The sequence below is a fragment of the Hoplias malabaricus genome, chromosome X2 (assembly GCF_029633855.1).
Source record: "Hoplias malabaricus isolate fHopMal1 chromosome X2, fHopMal1.hap1, whole genome shotgun sequence".
Classification (NCBI taxonomy): domain Eukaryota; kingdom Metazoa; phylum Chordata; class Actinopteri; order Characiformes; family Erythrinidae; genus Hoplias; species Hoplias malabaricus.
This window is the reverse complement of record NC_089819.1, coordinates 34,977,956-34,997,626: the sequence shown is the minus strand read 5'-3', so window position 1 is coordinate 34,997,626 and position 19,671 is coordinate 34,977,956. Positions and strand designations below refer to the sequence as shown.

At 38.9% G+C, this 19,671-nt stretch overlaps 1 protein-coding gene across 1 annotated transcript in view; it reads right to left on the bottom strand.

Annotated features, from left to right (window-relative positions):
* Positions 1-19,671, bottom strand: part of LOC136676223 (ectonucleotide pyrophosphatase/phosphodiesterase family member 1-like) — a 115,961-nt gene that overhangs the window by 38,588 nt on the left and 57,702 nt on the right. Inside the window, exons 6-8 of the mRNA XM_066653069.1 lie at positions 16,890-16,987; positions 10,803-10,882; positions 9,456-9,575 (exon numbers count right to left, since the gene is read on the bottom strand). Of these exons, the coding sequence (XP_066509166.1) occupies positions 9,456-9,575; positions 10,803-10,882; positions 16,890-16,987 (298 nt within the window). The remainder of the gene's footprint in view (positions 1-9,455; positions 9,576-10,802; positions 10,883-16,889; positions 16,988-19,671) is intronic.

Here is a 19,671-nt window from a genome sequence, read left to right as displayed (position 1 = left end):
TTGATTGCAATTGATTGTGTTTTTTGAATATTCATTGTCATAGTCTGTGGACCCCCTATAATAACTTTGGCCACACTCTGGCCACCACAAGGATAAAAGTGTAACCTGGCAGCAGGTCATGTTTTGATATTCTGTCACATGTTTAATTTATACCCTGATTTTCACACTCATTTGGAAAGAAAAATTGTGGTTCTGTGATACAGCACCGCAGTAAAACAACAGTCCTGCTTCATTCCATTCATAAATTAAAGTGCTTTTAATGGAACAGACAGACCTTTCTTTCTGGTCAGAGCCTGAAGCATTGTCTTTTTGCGGATGCAGCTCAGATTAAGAGTGTGATAAGTTCTGACTGATGTCAGATATAGGTCATATTACAGTATGAACAACAGACCAAAAAAATTTATTTGAACACAGAATAAGATTGGGTCACTTTTACCTGCTGTGTGAAAGTTAGGATGAAATATTATTTGAACATTCATCAAAAAATGAACTTTTTTTTCTATGTCATTTCACTTTGCTTTAAGCTGTTGTATCTTTTTTTTCAGCCTGTTTTACAAATTATTAAAAATGTATTCATTCATTGACTTTCTGTAAAAAAGTCTACCCAGAATCAATGGACTAAAGGTAAGAACACATGCTGGACAGTACACCATTCCATTGCAGATTCCTTAAACAAACCACATCTCAATTAAAAAAGCAGATGTTGGCATGATCAGCAATAAATCAAAATGTGTGCTTTCTTTCATGATTCCACAACTCTTTCCAGACCAGAATGAAATGTTGGTATCCTTAATTAAAAACCTAAATTAGAAAATCTAACAAACCTTATTAAAGGAGGGGTGTAAAAACCCATAACACATATATTTTATTTGATCCTTCTTCTACTAGACTAAATTTAAATTAAGGTGATGGTACATATACTTGCAACTGGTGAGTTTTTAAACATCATAAAGATCCACCATAAACCAAGTGAGTAATATAGTGCACAGAAAATAAACAGAATTTTAAAAAGTAAATCATGTAAGTAGATATGTCTGTAAGCACATAAACATAAAAGTATATGAATATATTTAAACATGACATTCAGTTTTAATAAAAATAAATAAGTAAATAAATAAACACTTTTTATAAAATTCTGAGTATAATTCCTCACTATCTGTTAGCTCCCCATTCTGTTTGTGAGCTCGAAAACAATCTAATGCATTTATGAAGCCCCAATGTCTGTCAATGGGTAAAAAAACCATAGTGTTTTGGTCTGGTATGCTAGGCTTTTTCTCTCTGCTCACAGCAGAAAAGTGGCATTATGTATGATTTAAGACATTGAAAAGCATGAACTGATAGGAAGATTTTTGTTCTAGTCCTGCTCCATGGGTAATATTGATTTATTACTGACGTAGATAGAACTGATTCTAAATTCAGGAGACCTCTAACTGCATGAAAGTAATCAAAGACATAAGTGCTACAAAAAATGAGAGCTTGAGTACCAAATTAGTTTCTGTGGTAATTCAAACAGTGAATAAAAACTTAAAGACAAGTTAAACATCAGCCACGGACAAAAACAAAGCAGAACGTAAACAAACCAGATAAGAGTTTCCCCACACGTCCCCTTTATGATATGGTAACATATTTAAACAAGCAAGTATTTACTTAAGTTAAATAAGCAAAAAATGAAGTATGTCATCCACTTACCCATTCACATTTAAGAGCCAGAAGACTAAGTACATAAGTATGTCACATGTAAAGTAAGTAGAACATTGAGCAAGATAACATTCACACAGCAAGTAAAAGTGGCCCAAATCTGATTATTTGTGATCAAATCGTTTTTTTTTTTTTTTGTTCTGCTGTTCACACTGTCTATATAAATGCTGTCTATACCTATATCTGAAATCAGTCTAAACAAATCACACTTATAGTGGAGTATAGATCAAGAAATGAAAAGTTCTTCATTAAAGAACTGTCCTCTCTGACCAGGATTTTCGTCTGGTCCGGAATCCAACATTCCACAGGATTGTGTGTGTGTCTACGACAGAATTAACATTCCACAAACCGCAGGGGGACAAAGACCCTGCAGCCCCCCGCCCACACACACGCACGCACATGAGACCTAACATCAAAGACGGGAGCGGGACACTTTCCAGCGACACCTGGCCCCCGGCCCCCTTCCTCTCTTCAGGAACTAAAGATAACAAGTTTATAATGCTCCTAAGAAACAGGAACCTCAAACAAAGAGGGGAGTTATAATCCCGTTTTATGACGAAGTAGCATCTCAATCTCCCACGGGAATCAGCAGATGGTTAGAAGGGGTGACCTCGGTTTGAACCCCCGTTGACTCATCCACACCGAACCAACGGCATGGACCAACAGCGACCCCAGGTGGACGTTTGCGAAATCACGTCTCGCCTAAGGCCGTCTAAATACATGATGGACTTAATAAAAATTTAATAAGTATGTCTATGCAATATGTACAAATGTCACTCTCTGTGCCCTACGATGAACGTCCACCTTCTAATGAAATGATGTGTATTACTGTTTTTATCATGAAAGGAAGTTTCTGTCTCTGATTAGAAAAACGAATTAATACTTCTAACATATCATTGTAAATAGGATGCAAACACAACGCACCCAAGATGAAATCTTATGTAAATGTTTGATATTAATAATCCAGGATGCTCATTGTTGTATATTACTAACATGTATAAGAAATTTCAATACGCGAAATTTATATTCCTTCTGTGTGAATCTCTGATTCAAACTCCCCCTCCTCTCTCTCTCGTGAGAGTCACGTGAGCCTCGAACTCGCACCCAATCAAAGAAAAGACACCTCCCATTAGGGCGTGACCACGCTGGCTTTGAAAAGAAGTTCAGCTCCGCACACAGATCAGTAATGAGAGACCAGTTAAGAGAACAACACAGGAAAAAGTGGAGAGAACAACACAGTTCGCAACAGGAAAAAGAGAGCGTGCAGTTCATCAAGTTCGCCCGTGCAGCTCAGAAGATCGGAAGCTCAACTCAGCTCAACCGCAGCTCAGAAGATCAAAAGCTCAACTCTTAACTTCGTTTCCGCTCTGAACGCCTGCACGCGTTCTCTTTGTTCATCTCTTCAAGCTCCAAACCTCTCCAAGCGAGACGCTTTCTCCTCTTCACGCCGACGAACGAAAACAAAGAAGAACCTTAAAAGACTTGATTTACATGATTTGTATGAAACAGACAGACATTTTCTTCTGGTCAGAGCCTGAGTCATAGTCCTTTTGCATATGCGGGTCCACTTTTCACATTTGGGCCACTTTTACCTGCTGTGTGAATGTAGATTTTTGTTGAAAATAATTTTTCTTACACTCTCTTCCTCACATGAACTCTAAGATAATTCAGGATGCAACCACCTTGGTGACTTTGTATAATGTAATTACCATGGGGTGCCTTTTGTTCCAACCATTTGGGCCAAGCTGAAGACATACTGGATGTCCCTAACACAGCAGTGGTTCTCCATTTCTGTTAACCTGATTGCTATGGTAATTGATTAGGTGTGGTTAAGGGTGGGAGGATCACTGTGTTATCCTTAAAAGGGTATTGTACAGTGAGAGTTTCAGACTTGTTTAGGAAGAGACCCATGCGCACCCAATAAACTTCATTTTCATCTCTACTTTTCGAGTCTCCTCTCCTATTTTCAAGAAACAACTTGCCAGCAGAAAAACAACTTCCAGCGACGAAAGCAGGAACAAAAGAACAAATTTTAAAAGACAACAATTGTGGCGTAGTCGGCAGGATCCTGCTGTCCGATGCTGTGAACTCCTGTTGCTGTCAGATTTGGACCAAGAATCCTGTTCTTCTGACGATCTGCTTGTGGCTGACCCTGGTGCTGTAAAGAAGCTGAACTGTCACCTCATACAACAAGGGTGAGCGAAAGAAATCTCAGAACACAGCACACACTGCCAGGGTAGGAGAGTTGTCTTGTCTTAAATGTGGTCCCATGTATTTGTGGGAAGGACACAGGTATAGTTTTATTCCTGGTCAAAGGCCGTAAAATCCGGTAGGACGGCATTTTCTACTGAGAATCAGGTGTTCCTGGTTTTGGGGAACAGACGGCATTTCTGTTCTCGGATTAGATTTGTTTCTAACCTTTATCTTAGGAAGGCGCAGAGAGGTTTAGATATACCCTCTGGTCTTTACAAAAGCAACGGCGTTTTGCTTTGGATTTAGGTGTTTCCCTATTTCCACCAGTTCCTAGATCAGAGTTCATGGTGGCGTCCTGGCTCGGGGTTGGATTAAGTCTATTCCTAACTTTTTGTTTTTGTTTACGGCATTTATGTTTTCAGAATAGATCTAAATTCTAACCTTTATCTTAGGAAGGCGCAGAGAGGTTTAGAGATACCCTCTGGTCTTTACAAAAGCAACGGCGTTTGCTTTGGATTTAGGTGTTTCCTACTTCCACCGGTTCCTAGATCAGAGTTCATGGTGGCGTCCTGGCTCGGGGTTAGATTAGATCTACTCACAACTGTTTGTTTTGTTTTGATTGTTTTTTGTCTGTAGTTGTGTAGTTTGAAATATTAGCATTTACAATGCAGAAAGTAGGCGGAACTCTGTTTTCCAGATGCGTGACTAGTTCCACAACTAACACAACAGAATCCACACCACCACAGTATACAGACAGGGGTGCATTTGAAGGAGATTTAAAACAGATGCTAGACAGGTTTTGCCTAAAAAGAAAAGCTAAACTGTGTAAAAAGTTTAACATCTCAGAAGATTCAGAATGGAGTCAGGAACAGTGTTTCACTGTTCTAGCTAAATGTGTAAAGAAGAAAGATATTGAAGGGTGTGTACAGGTTTTCAGGCAGTGGCATTCCTTGCTAATGACAGAACAGCATTCTAAAATTGAACAGTTAAAAGAGGAATGCTCCCATCATAAACGTGCTGCCACCAATGCTCAGAAAACCTGTGAACACAGCCAGCGATCACTTGTTCTTCTTGAAGCAAAAGTTGAATTGCTAGAGAAGGAGAAAGACAGACCGATAAGCAACAACACGAAAGCTACCAACCACCAGTTATATCCATCCTTGGATGCTTTTAAGAGAGAAACAGAACAGTCCAGTGGGCCTTCTTCCAGCGACAGTGAAGAAGAGGATTTTAATATCTCTATGTTGGAAGCTGCTCCAGTAGTAATTAAACAGGTGAAAACCAAGGGAGGTGAGGAGAAGATAACAGTTAAACACAAACCACTTTCTCCTGAGCAAATTGATCGTCTCTCTAAAGAATTTAGCCATCCTAAAGTTATGGGGTTGGGTCCTTTTATGACACAAATGTCACGTAAGATCAAACTATACTCTCTATATCCATTAGATGTTTTAGCTTTGTGTTCACAGATATTGATGCCTGATGAGATAGACAAATTAGAGTCATACTATGAGAAACATGTAGATAAGCTTTGATCTATGAAGGCTGTCAAAGAGTGCAATATGGGCATGTTAGCAGTTTTAAAAGAAGCCATGGGTTCTGCTGTTTGTTGGCAAAAGGTAGTGGAGTGTCATCAGTTGCACAATGGGCTGATGGGTTATCTCAAGACATGAGGAAGATTTTGCCTCTTTTGAAACCAAACTGGCGTACAACAGCAGTAGGGGAGCTGTCTGACAGTTTAGTAGCATATGAAAGGGATTCCAGCGTGAGATTACATATATCTGCTGTTTTGCATAATGCCTCCCAACAATCCAGGAGGACACATAATAAAATTGATGGCATATGTCGCTACTGTGGTAAAGAGGGACACTGGGAAAGAAAATGTAAACTGAAGCATTTAGATTCCCGGAAAACTGCTAACTCAAACAAGGATCAGGACAGTTCAGGGGATGAAACTTTATCACCTGAGCTGGCAGGGCGGCTCCTCAAGCTTATTCAACAAGCCAGCCAGAAGCCCGCTTCTCATACTCACAATCAGGTGTCTTTAAACTGATTGTGTCTGCTGTGAGAGCCTATTTGCAACCGGTCACACATGAGAAAGACAATAGATCGTATGTGAAGACTACTGTAAATGATCAAGAATTTGATTCCCCTGTAGTGATGTCACAAACTCTCACAGTGCGTTGTCCACATGAGATTACTTCTTTTTCATCCCCTGCTCATGAAATCATAGTTTCTGCCCAGAGAAGGGGTAACCGGCTTGCTGCTCCCACAGCTCCAAATATTAGCCTCCAAAAGGCACAAATCACAAATCAATCATCCTTAATGATGACTGCATTGTCTGATAATTGTGATGAGAATGATAGTGATGATCATGAGTGTGTATTGTCATCACACACACCGACTTCAGGCATTTATGAGTGTCCCTTAGAAAATCCTGACACGATTAAGTTTTGTGATGGTTCTCCCCAGGTCCTGAATGGAAGCAAACAGGCTGGGTGGACTATATGTTCACCTGATGCAGTGGTAGAAAAGGGCCATCTTCCCGACCATTTCTCAACACAAGCTGCTGAATTAGAAGCCCTTACTAAGGCTTGCATCTTGGCACCTGGTGTTACTGCAGGTTCTCCCATTGAGAATGCTCCTTTGGTATCTAAACTCATGACAGCTCCTGAGCTCCCAGCTAAGCCTACAATGGCTAAAGTTAAAGGTCACAGTTCCACCAACCTTATAGAAACCAGAGGTAATATTATGGCTGATGCTACAGCTAAAGCACCAGCAAAATTTGACACAATTTCCGCTGCTGCAACAACTTGTAATGAAAACGTCCCACAAAATATGGGTTTATCCCTATTGCAAGCAGATGCTCATCCAACTCCTGATACACTGCTGAAATACTGCATGGAGCTCATTGACTCTCTTAGCTCCGTACAACAGCGTGAAAAAAAGGGTGTGGGCTAAGTCACCAGAGAGGGGAAACTATTGTACCAGGACAGTTGGTAATGATTATAAATCATACAGCTGCTCCTTTAGAAAGCAGGAACAAAAGAACAAATTTTAAAAGACAACATTTTCCACAATGGGTTGCATTTATTACAAGAATTGCTACGATGCTTTGTACCAACAACACTTTGATTCTTAAGAATGCATCTAAAGCCTAGAAGACTTTGTTAAAATTTCCTTTTTTGCTGTTTTTCTTATTCCAGAGGCTGTTATTAAGAAGCTACATGGAAACCTTAATTATCATTATTATATCATTGTGGTTAACACATCATAATTGCCTAAATACTAAACATTTTTTTATGCTGAAACTATTTACTTCTGTAGTCATAAGTTTTGCATTATTGCTGTTTTTAAAAGCAGCACTAGGTATTTTACCTTAATTTACCTAATTACAGCTTCAAAATCATGATGCTGGTTCACTGACCTGCAATAGGGAGAAAAAGCTACTGTTGTTGCCACTCTAGGGTCAACACGGCAGAAACTGCACTCTAACATTTGGAAGAGAGTGGGGAACCACCCAGGAGCAGAAATGTAAAATCTTAATTACTGTTCCTTTAAGATAAATGGATAAGTCCATTTTTCAGCAGCTCCCTAAAGGTGTTGCAGCAGTGGATCTGAATTCAACCTAGCAGTTGATCCACACAATCATCTTAGCAAGGAATGCATATAATGGACAAATTTATGTGGGTTATATTGTATGAGGATTATGGGTATATTTATATGGATGGGTATAATAATGTGAGTGACAGTTATATGTAAATAATGTGTAGTGTTTTTATAAGGAATTTGCTACTGTACTGACTGTCCTTTCCCTCAACTCTCACATTTTAGTCTGTTCCATTCCTGCTCTGCTCCACAGTTTGCACTTTGTGGTTTCATATCATAAATCATTAGAATTTAACTCAAAGTCTTGGCTTCTCAAGACTTGTGAAAGCCACTTCCAGGACATTCATACTCAATAGCATTTAATCAAACAGAAGTAGGCTCAGCTGAACTTTGATGGACAGACATGACAAACCTATTTCCCTCACTCTCACACTCAGTGTTGGAGTCCCCCCAGAGTTGTGTCTTAAGTCCCCTTCTCTACTCAGTGTACATACATCAGAGTGATGACCCTCCATCGTTGTCAAGTTTGTCAATGAAGCATTTGATGTGCGTCTGATATTAGATGATGACAAGAGGCCCTATCTAGAGGAGATTACACACATTATTATGATAATTATCTCCTCCTTAATCTCAGCAAGATGAATTTGCATCTTGCAGAACCTGTCATGGTCATGCCACACCAGCAACCTGGCAAAGAAGGCCTCTTTACCACCTCAGAATGGACTTTGTCACAGGAACATCATAGTCTGGTTTGGTAACAGCAGGGTGAGTTTACCACTCCAGAGGGTTTTGTTTTCAGCTTAGTCCATAATTCATACTGAGTTTGGTGACCTGCAGATCATTAACAACATGTGGTTTTAGATCAAGTCTTGAAAGGATTGTGAAGGACCTCAGCCATAATGAAAATGGATTCCTCTCTGTTGCGATCAGGAAAGCACTTTCACTCTCTGTAGGCAAACTCAGAGAGGATGATAAGGAGCTACTTGCCACAAGCCATCCATGCTCTAAACTCAGGACAAACTATGAATACCTACCAGAAGGTAGATTACATTTTATTTATGCTGAAATATGTATTAAATATCAAAACTAACTCTCACTATTACCTAGAGCTCCTGTTTAGTTTCTTCGATTAATCCCTCTTTTTATCTATCAAAATTTTAAATATCTTCTCCCTGAGACATTTACTCAGCTAATTAAGAGATTCTAATTCAAAAATCATCATAACTACACAGAGAAATGATAAGTAAAATATAATGTTTTCCTCTCATCAGTTTGTCATGCATATAATACTATATGTTTAACCCCTTGCCAAAAATACAATAAAATATAAGCATTTTGATTGTATTGATGTGATTATTTTCATTGATAGACACTAGTAATATGAGTATAATATTCATTGTTTTGACATTACATTAATTCTTTAATTTTATAATAAATATCCAACATTAAAACCTTCAAACTTAGGAATGGAGATAATTTATTTTTTAATTGATCTTTACAAGTCCTTATTATAATCAATTTATCTAGAACCTATAATTTTCTATGTGTAATAATTCATCAAATAGTTTCACTAATAGTTGCACTATGTATGAGACAAATAAACTTGGATTTCATTTGAAACTGAAATCATTTCACACTGGAATCCTTTAAAACGGATTAATGACTGGGGGAGACCAGTATATACAGTATCCTCTCCTTTGCTGTGGTACCAGCTTCTACTCTTCTGGGAAGAGATTAAATTAGATACTGAAACATTGTGGCAAGGATTTAAAGGCATCAAGCCATGAAAATATTAGTAAGAACAGAGTAATGATGTTGGATAATTAGTTGTGAATCACAAATGCTAGACTGATTTATCCCAAAGGTATGGTATGAACCTTCACTTATGCGCTTTCTATCCTGTTTTACTGCCGTGCACTCCATGTTATGTGATTTCCCCCCCTCCAACACATACTTACAGGTTCACCCTGGTACCAAAAGGGTTTGAACTTCTCATCGTTTTTAAGACTGAAGCTGGTGTTGCTAGTAACATCATACATCTTATTATCCACAATTCCATGGGACTCTGGATACAGACCCTGTGAACAAGGTAACACAAATACTATTCAGTTCCAGACTGCCGACCCAAGTTTCTGGCCCTAGCTTTAGTCTGTTTGCCTACCTACAATCTATATTTTCATGTCTGATGGTGTGTCTATATATCCTTATACGCTTTGTGTAGTTCTTGCCTTTTTTCTTTATTTGGTCCACTCCCCTCTTTATATATTACTTTCTTCCCTTTTCTATATACAGCTTCAGTACTTGTGTTGTTATTGTGTATTATTATTACATCATTTAAGCCATTTTCCAAGTTTTCTTAGTTCCTTGCACTCATATGCTCTGGTCTGTGTCTTTTGTGGTCAAGTATTCTCTTGTTTTGATATTCTCGGCCACTTTCCCATTCCTGATGTTGGATTTGCTTTGGCTTATGCTTGACCACATCTTCTGGAAAAGCCTAAATAAACAGCAATTACATCCAACTAGTCTGGCTCCCATTTATTACGTGAGCTGCATGATTTTCTAGGGAGGAAAAAAAAAAGGAAAACATCCCTTCCTTCCTGAAAATGGTATACCCCCTGACTTTAAGCAAATAACAGAAGGCCAAGATTAAAAAAGAAAGGTTGCTGAACAATGAAATAACAGGAAAAAGTGACCTTAAAGTCAGAAGACAATAAGTATACATTTCACTGTAGTGGATATCCTGTAAAAGATGAAAAGAACTTGTGTTTACGCTAGTGGATTAAAAGAAGGGGGCCTTAAAATTATAAAAGAAGACAGGGTGAAATAGAATAACTAATAGGAAACTAATATATAAAATATGGTGATCCCATTTTAGAAACTTTCTTTGAGGCAAGCTGTGAATCATACTTGTCTATATGGGTATTTCCTTACTTTTTGATCCACATTGTAGAATATGGTAATATACTGAAATAGATTAATCATTTTTAAAAAGACCCTTACTATAGCTACAGAAAAGAAAAACCAAGACAAATTTAAATTTAAAAATAAATGCCACATCTCTACGATTTTACAAACAATATTTTATATACATCTTTTTACAAATATAATTTTTCTAAAAAAAAAAAAAAGTGTGTGTGTTGGAGGGGGGACCCTGTGTCTATGATTGGTTCAAAGAATTTCTTGCAGCCAATCGTGTACAATGTGGCTTCCACGTGTCACAACTCATTTGCATAAAGTTGGGAAAATCTCGACTTGATTTGTCACTTGTTGCTTGCTAGTGTGAAAGTAGGGTAAGACATACTCACTGTTACAATGGTGTAATGGTTGGGGAAGGTCTTTGTGGGATAGGCAGGTCGCATGTACACTGTGGAGGTTCCACATTCTCCTGGAAAAAGGCAGAATGGTAATTTTTAAAAATATTTTGCCTTTAATTTCAAAAACTTAAGTATTATAATCTCAATTTTACAGCTGATTTTGAGAATCATACAACTAGAACAAGACCTAGGGTATGTCCCAAAACCTAGTGAGCTGTCCAACTAGAGAGCATTTTACATCAGTGTATGCACGCTCCCGACTGTCCCAATTCTTTGATACTTCATTATGCTGTTTACTAAGATATCTTAATTTGGCCACATTTTAAGGGAGCATCAAACCCTTCCTCACCTACGAAGGCAATCCCAGGATGCAACACAAGAACTAATCCTGTCCATTTCACTCTTCTCCCAGAGCAAAAAATAATTTCAATTGCGATAAATATGGGAAGATTAGAAACTGAAGTGACGTTAGCACAGGTTGCATACTGTGGACAGGAATAAGTCGTGACACAGTAACTCAATAGACCATATTTTTGTTTGCAAAGTAATGATGTGGTTTGTGGGTGGAGCTTAATTGGTGGTAGGAAGTCACAGTGAGCATAGTATTGTCAGGTGTAGGAAAACGGGAACATGGCTAATGCAGATGCTTTCTCCAGTTATTTTATTATATTTTATTAGCTTACAAGTGAGAGAGTATATCCTACACTAATAAGCTAATTCTTAGTAATGGTGTGAGGTTTCTTGACCCGTACTCACTGTAGGGTAAGTGGGTCAAGGAACAAACTAAATGGCGAAAGTTACAGTGACCAGACATTATATAACTTGTGGAAAAACCCAGTGTGTATACAAAAGTAACACTCAAGGCATAAAATCTCTTGATGCCTACAATGTCCAGGACATTGAATACCAAGATTTGACGGATGCTTTTGTGTTTTATGGACCAACGTGTTGCCTATGGCAGGGGTACTCAAATGGAAATGATGAGGGGCCACAATTTTTTTTTTTTTTTTTCAATGACTCAAGGGGCCATTTATTGGGACCGTGTATGATAACATATCATAACATTATAACGTATAACATTTATAACATTTCCTTTTTATTCAAAACAAAAATATTACCTATAATAAAAATTTTATTTGCATTTGGGCATAAATTAAAATTAATAACTAAATAAAACCAAACATAACCATGTTCAAGATGCAAAACAAATAGCCTTCAGGCAGCCCATTTCTTGTGCTTTGTTTAACAAACTATGCATCGCTGTGTCAAGAACTATTTCACATTTCTCAGCTGTTCACATTGCACATTTTTATTGCCGCGACAGTTTCTTGACATATTAAGCACATAGCTCGAGTACTGGACGGTGCTAGAAAGAACGCAAATCTTTCTGTCCATTCTGACTGGAACTGGCGGTTTTCGCTGTCCAGTTTTTTTTTTTGGGGCAAATTTCGGAATTTCGGGCATGTCATTATTACTCCGGTCGGTAAACTGGTTGCTGCTGCTGAGTGAGAGAGTGACTGTCTCGTTTCCGAGGGCTTTACTGCTATATGTTTATTGTTGCCATGGAGGCAATCCCCAGCCTCGTCTTGAGATCACTGTGCGCGATTTCAAAATAAGAGCGGACACAGCCCGATTGAAAAACAAATCATAATTAAAAAGAAAAACTTTTCAAAACAGCTCGCGGGCCAGAAATAGATGCCCAATGGGCATAAAAAGGCCCGGAGGGCGCTATTTGAGTATGGGGGGCCTATGGTATTTACCATTATGAAATAGCTGAGAATGCTATCTTGGTGGTTGCCGATTTCACTAATTTGTTGTTATTAAGTACATCATTGATTTCGCTGTGTGATAAACAGTGGCGAAAAAACTTGCCTGATATGAAATGTGAAAAAAATTAAATACAAAGTTTGCCTCAAAGGACATGTTCGACGATGGTATTCTATAAAAACGAATATAATTTGCTTTTCCATTCTGATTCTGGCATCCAACCGCACGGCACGACATATTTTGTGTATCTCGCCCGTTTCGCTCAACTTGTTTATGCTGTTTTATTGCCCCCACAATGGGCGTGCAGCTGCCAGTGACATAATCGTGACATATATCCCAAATTGGTCTATATTGGTATGGAGAGAAGTACGCTGCTTCACTCTGCCACTGCGCTACAGTAAATGGTGCGCACTGTGCGTTTTTTCCGCTTTTTCACGTCGCTTCGCCGTTGTGATCAAAAGTTCAACCAAATCGAACCTACGGTGTTGCTACCAGATTTGGACTGCGCATGCGCAGAACACCATGTTTGTGTACACTTTAGCGATAGCTCCGATATTTTAGATATTTGCAATTCATTTATGACTAGACAATTCTAAATTTAGATATCTGATATCTAAATGCAGATATCAAATTGTGATTCTGACTAGTCAAAGCTCTGTAGTAGATATCCAGTATTTAATTAAAGATAGTCAGACGAAAGCAATTTAATGTTAAAACAGCTTGCCATCACCGCCAAATCAGGTAGCGAACCTTTCTGTAGCATAGCCAATGAGATAGACTGATGTAACAGAAGCAGCGCTGCGTGTTGACAGATGTAGACATTCTCGCCGTTTCTCAGTACCCAGAGCTCTATAACACCACTATAAAACCACTATATAACCACTTAAACGTATATCACTTTTGTATATCACATAGTGAGGAAAAACACAGCATGGCGACTTACCAGGTTCAAACCAATCTCACAATTACGTGGCTACTACCCATATGTATTTAGCCAGTTAGCCTGTTAGCAACAAGCCTGCTGAAAAAAAAAATGTGCCTGTCACGAACACTGCTCAAAGCCAAGTGGAGCGAAAAGCAGAGACGCGCATTACGCCTGTCATGTGAAAGTCTCCTAATAGTACACTATATTCTCAATATTAGGGAATCAATATTAGGACCAACCACAAGTCTACTATTTTGGCCTGATGTATAGGAGTCAGGTAGCCAATCAGAACGCAGCTGGCAGAATCCTGACAGTGAAGCCAACTTAACGCACTGAAAATATTAGAAGTATCATCTACTTTTGGGCGGAGCGTCTGTGGCTGAGACAAGTTGTTTGTCAAAATTTAAAGCAGTGGAAGAGTTCTCAACATACCCCACAGACAGAAATGTGGTGTCTTAACCACATCCTTAGAGATATCATTGAGAGGGAGGAGGACTTGAAGATGTGGCCATACATAACACACGTCTTGTGTTGGTATAATTCTTTAGTGTCATCTTTTGGAGTGTGAGATTTCACTGCCCTGTTCCCAGAGGCTCATCAACCTCACCACAAATAAGCATAATTCATTCATTCATTATCTGTAACCGCTTATCCAGTTCAGGGTCGCGGGGGTCCAGAGCCTACCTGGAATCATTGGGCACAAGGCAGGAATACACCCTGGAGGGGGCGCCAGTCCTTCACAGGGCAACACACACACACACACACTTGAGTCGCCAATCCACCTACCAACGCGTGTTTTTGGACTGTGGGAGGAAACCGGAGCACCCGGAGGAAACCCACGCGGACACGGGGAGAACACACCTGTCACAGACAGTCACCCGGAGCTGGAATTGAACCCACAACCTCCAGGTCTCTGGAGCTGTGTGACTGCGACACTACCTGCTGCGCCACCGTGCCACCGTTCTACTTAATATTGACGATACAGCAACAGACAGGCAACATACCAAAGAAAACATGAAAGCAAGCATTTATAGTGCTGGATTTGTGAGGGAAGAGAGTTCCAGAGACAGGGATCCTGATCTCCTAGGCTGTGAGGATTAGAAGAGGGAATAGATAGTTGGCTAGCAATGGTAGATCTAAGGCTGTGGGAGGATTTAAAGGCTGAAGAAGGTCTGAAAGTTAGGAAGGAACAAGTTTATTTAAGGCCTGGTATGTGAGCAAGCAAATTTTAAACTGAATACTGTATTTAACAGGGAGCAAATGAAGATTATATAGGACTGTGATGTAATGTGATGATGTGAGCGGGTGTAGGTAAGAATGCGAGTTGCTGAAGTTTGAAATACACTGCTCAAAAAAATAAAGGGAACACTAAAATAACACATCCTAGATCTCAATGAATGATATATTCCAGTTGAAAATCTTCATTCATTACACTGTGGAATGCGTTGAGAACAAAACATAAAATTGATCAATATAAATTAAAATTATTATCCCATGGAGGTCTGGATTTGAAATCATACTCAAAAGTGGACAATCAAATTACAAGCTGATCCAACTTCAGTGGAAATTCCTCAAGAAAAGTTAAAACGAGGCTCAGTAGTATGTGTGGCCTCCGTGTGTCTGTATGACCTCTCTACAACGCCTGGGCATGCTCCTGATTAGGTGGCGGATGTTGTTCCAGACCTGGATTAAAGCATCAGTCAACTCCTGAACAGCCTGTGGTGCCACGTGGCGTTGGTGGATGATTTCCCAGATCTGCTTGATTGGCTTCAGGTCTGGGGAACTGGCAGGCCAGTCCATAGCATCAATGCTTTCATCATGCAGGAACTGCTAACACTTTTCAGCCACATGAGGCCTAGCATTGTCATGCAGCAGCGTCTCCAGACGCAAATGGCAATCGCACTGCAAGGTGCTGGGCTGTAAGCCCAAGCCCCACTTGTGGATGTTGGACCCTCATACCACCCTCATGGAGTCTGTTTCTGACAGTTTGTGCAGAAATTTATTATTATAAATATTTATTATAATAATATAATTTTATATTATAATTAATAAAATTTATTATTATTATTTATTATTATTAGTGGCCTGCTGGAGGTCATTTTGCAGGGCGCTGGCACTACTCCTCCTGTCCCTCCTTGCACAAAGGAGGAGATAGCTGTCCTGCTCATGGATTGTTGCCCTCCTGGTCTGTCTCCTGGTATCTCCTCCATGCTCTGGACACTTTGCTGACAGCAAACCTTCTTACCATAGCTCGCATTGATGTGTCGTCCTGGATGAGCTGCACTACCTGAGCAACCTCTGTGGGTTGTGGACACCACCTCATGCTACCTCTAGGGGTAAGAGCACTGACAAAATGCAAAAGGGACCAAAACATAACCACAACCAGAAATGATGAAAACAGAGAAATGGTCTGTGGTCACCACCTGCAGAACCACTCCTTTATAGGGGTTGTCTTGGTAATTGCCACTCATTTCTACCTGTTGTCTGTTCCATCTGAACAACAGCAGGTGAAATTGATTTACAATCAGTGATGCTTCCTAACTAAGTTTGATTTCACAGAAGTGTGATTGAGTTACATTGTGTTGTTTAAGTGTTCTTTAGTTTTTTTGAGCAGTGTATTTGGAACTTATGGAAGGAAAGGAATTAACGTATGACAGGAGAGGGGGACAGTAATCAAGATGATTTGAGATGAATGCATGAATGAGCTTTTGTTATGTTTCATGAGTGCAAGTATGAGGTCTTAACAACAGAGGTAAAATGTAGATAAGATTTAAGGGTGGAATCAAGGACACCCCACAAGTTACAAACTGTATTGGAAACACAACAACATCAATAGAGATACTGAAGGAATGGATTCTCTTAAGAGAAGTTAATTCAGCTCATGATTTTCCTCAGAGTAGGAGAGAGAACGACACTGGCCTGGATATTTAATCCTGTTCAAACTGGGAATTAACTGCAAATTAATTTTGAACATTGAAACTCAAATGTTGCTGCTACCTTGTGTATTAGCAGTAAAAATAACTAGAAGATATTTCTGTCTATATCAAATTGCTTGGGGAAAACCACAAGGGTCTAGGTAGAATTTTACTGATTTATGGTGCAGTATTTGAAAATCTACACTCAATCCATTTAAACAAATCACATTCATCGCTGCCTGATGGCTGGTAACCAATTACATTCCTTCTGCCTTAAATGCAGCACTGCCTCTAGAACCATTTGAGTAGTGCTTTTGCACATGTGTGTTTAGACATGGGAGATTGGTGCAGTGTTGTTTGATCACTGTGGTAATTTGACCCAAGAATATCACAGATGTTGACTGGAAACGGGCTATAATATGTCCATTTTAAGCCATATGGAGGACTATTGCAGGACTAGTAAATACATACTTAATTTGCTGATTGTTGGTAGAAGTCTGCCATAGGATTCCAGGTACCTGGCCCTGAAACCATCCATAGATATCAAGAGTAGTGGTGGCTTGGAGAAACTGTTAAAGTAAAAGGAAAAGAAGATTTAGAAAATAATAGGTGTTTTTTTTTTTTTTTTGCTAATTCAAAGACAATGCACATTGCAATCCTCAATAAATCAGAATTAAGTACAAATCTAGGATTAAAAACAGATTCCTATAACAATGTCCATAAATGATTTACAAACCCCATTTGCAGTTGGGACAAAATATGTAAATAAATCAGAATGCAATTATGTGCCAATTTTTTTAAACCCTGTGTTTAATTAAAATTAAGACAGTATAGTGTACCTCCAATGATGAAACAATTTGAATTAAACTTTATTGTTTTTGAACAAAAATTCCAACAACACATTCCAAAAAAGACAGGGCAATAAAAGACTGGCAATGTTGTGCAATGCTACCAAAAACAAACAAGCTTAACAGACAACAGATCAGTGGGCTTAATAAGGGCACCTGAGAGTGAGTCTTTCAAAAGTAAAGATGGTGAGGGGTGATTCTGTGAAAGTCTGTGTATGTTTACATTTTATCATTTCATGAATCTCGAGAAATCCAACATTGGCTGGCTGTGATCTGTAGACCCTAAGGTGGCATTGGATTAAATATAGACACCATTCTGTAGCATTAATCATGGCATGGGCTTAAAACTCATGCTAAAAAGAAATCATATGTAAACAGGATCCAGTATACTCTGGCCCTGAATTCATATAATATAGACTGAGGTGAAGTGGAAAAGTGTCCTGTGGTCCAAAAAATCTAAACTTGTAATTCTTTTTGGATATCATGTATTTCATGTCAACATGCTAAAGAGGAAAAAGACAATTCAGCTTGTTATAAATGCACAGTTTAAAAGCCAGCATCTGTGAGGGAGGGTGCATTAGTGCACATAGCAAAGGTAACTTGCACATCTGTGAAGGCACAGTTAATGCTGAATGATATATAAATGATTTTCTGAGAAGACCTTAGGCAAGGCCAATCCACGTTCTGCATGGATTACAACAGCAAGGCTACTTAGTAGTACAAGAGTTCAAGTACTAAACTAGTCCAGATGGGTCACCCAATACAAATAATGGGTGCATTATGAAATGGAAGTGGAGCGAAAAATACAATGGAGACACTGAGCTGTTAAGCAAATAAAACAAGCAAGAGCGAAAACATTTTCACTTTCAAAATGACAGCAACTGGTCTCCAGTTTACGGAGTGTGTTTAATAGAAAAGGCGATACAACACAGTGGTAAACATTCCCATGTCCCACATTTTTTGGAAAGTATTGCTGTCAGCAAATTAAAAATGCACATATATTTAGCAAAAAATATATAAACCTTTTCAATTTCAACATTTAAAATGTTGTTGTTGTATATTTTCAATTAAATAATGGGTTTAAGTGATTTTCACATCATTGAATTTTGCTTTTATATACATTCTGCATTCTCCTAACTTTTCTCTAAATGGGTTTGTACCACTGTACTCACAACATAAATATAATGACAACATTGTCTAACTATCAATATTCATTACAATATTTTTGGAATATGCTGACACAGACAAAAAATAAGCAGTATTGTCACATTCAAAAACAAGGCCACAGTGTCATTGATGCAAAGCACCACAATCTATTGTACTTATAATAGCACACCCATTTGTATCCTGCTAAATGTGAGTAAGTGAGAGCAAATTGCAAGAAAGATTAATTGTATCTAAAAATGCAACCAGTATTGATGGTAGTTACAGTAGGTTTAGAAAGATGGAACACACCCTGGATATGGTGTCAGTCCATCAAAAGACAATGTATTATATTCATAATAAAGAATAATCTTACAGCTCACCTCCATAGGATCCATTTAATATAATCTGGCCCCAAAAATTAAATACTTATTACTTTTATAGCCTACTCAATAATGTTACTCACCTACATTATTTTGGGTCTTTCATTCATTATCTGTAACCGCTTATTCATTTCAGGGTCACGGTGGTTCCAGAGCCTACCTGGAATTATTGGGCGCAAGGCAGGAATACACCCTGGAGATGATGCCAGTTATTCACAGGGCAACACACACATTCACTCACACACTCACACCTACGGACACTTTTGAGTTGCCAATCCACCTACCAACGTGTTTTTGGACTGTGGGAGGAAACTGGAGCACTTAGAGGAAACCCACGCGTACACAGGGAGAACACACCAAACTCCTCACACACAGTCACCCAGAGTGGGAATCAAACCATTTTGGGCCTTAGAATTTATTATTTAATAATGTAAATAAACTTTCTGAAGCCTTAATCATTCCAAAAACTTGCACATATACCAAAGCCATATCTAAAGCAATAGAAATAAAATTTAAAATGATATTAATCAGTATGTTATTTTACTAACCCATTTAATTTGAACATCCATCCATCCATTATCTGTAACCGCTTATCCAATTTAGGGTCGCGGGGGGTCCAGAGCCTACCTGGAATCATCGGGCGCAAGGCAGGAATACACCCTGGAGGGGACGCCAGTCCTTCACAGGGCAATTTGAACATGTTTTTAGTAACTGAAAATTGTTCAGAAAACACTGTATTTGACTAAAGTATGTAAAAACTTTCTTGTGATTTTTGCTAGGGCATTTAACCGCTTATCTGGTTCAAGGTCGCAGTGGGTCAGGAGCCTACCCAGAATCACTGGGCGCAAGGCAGGAACACACCCTGGAGCGGGTGCCAGT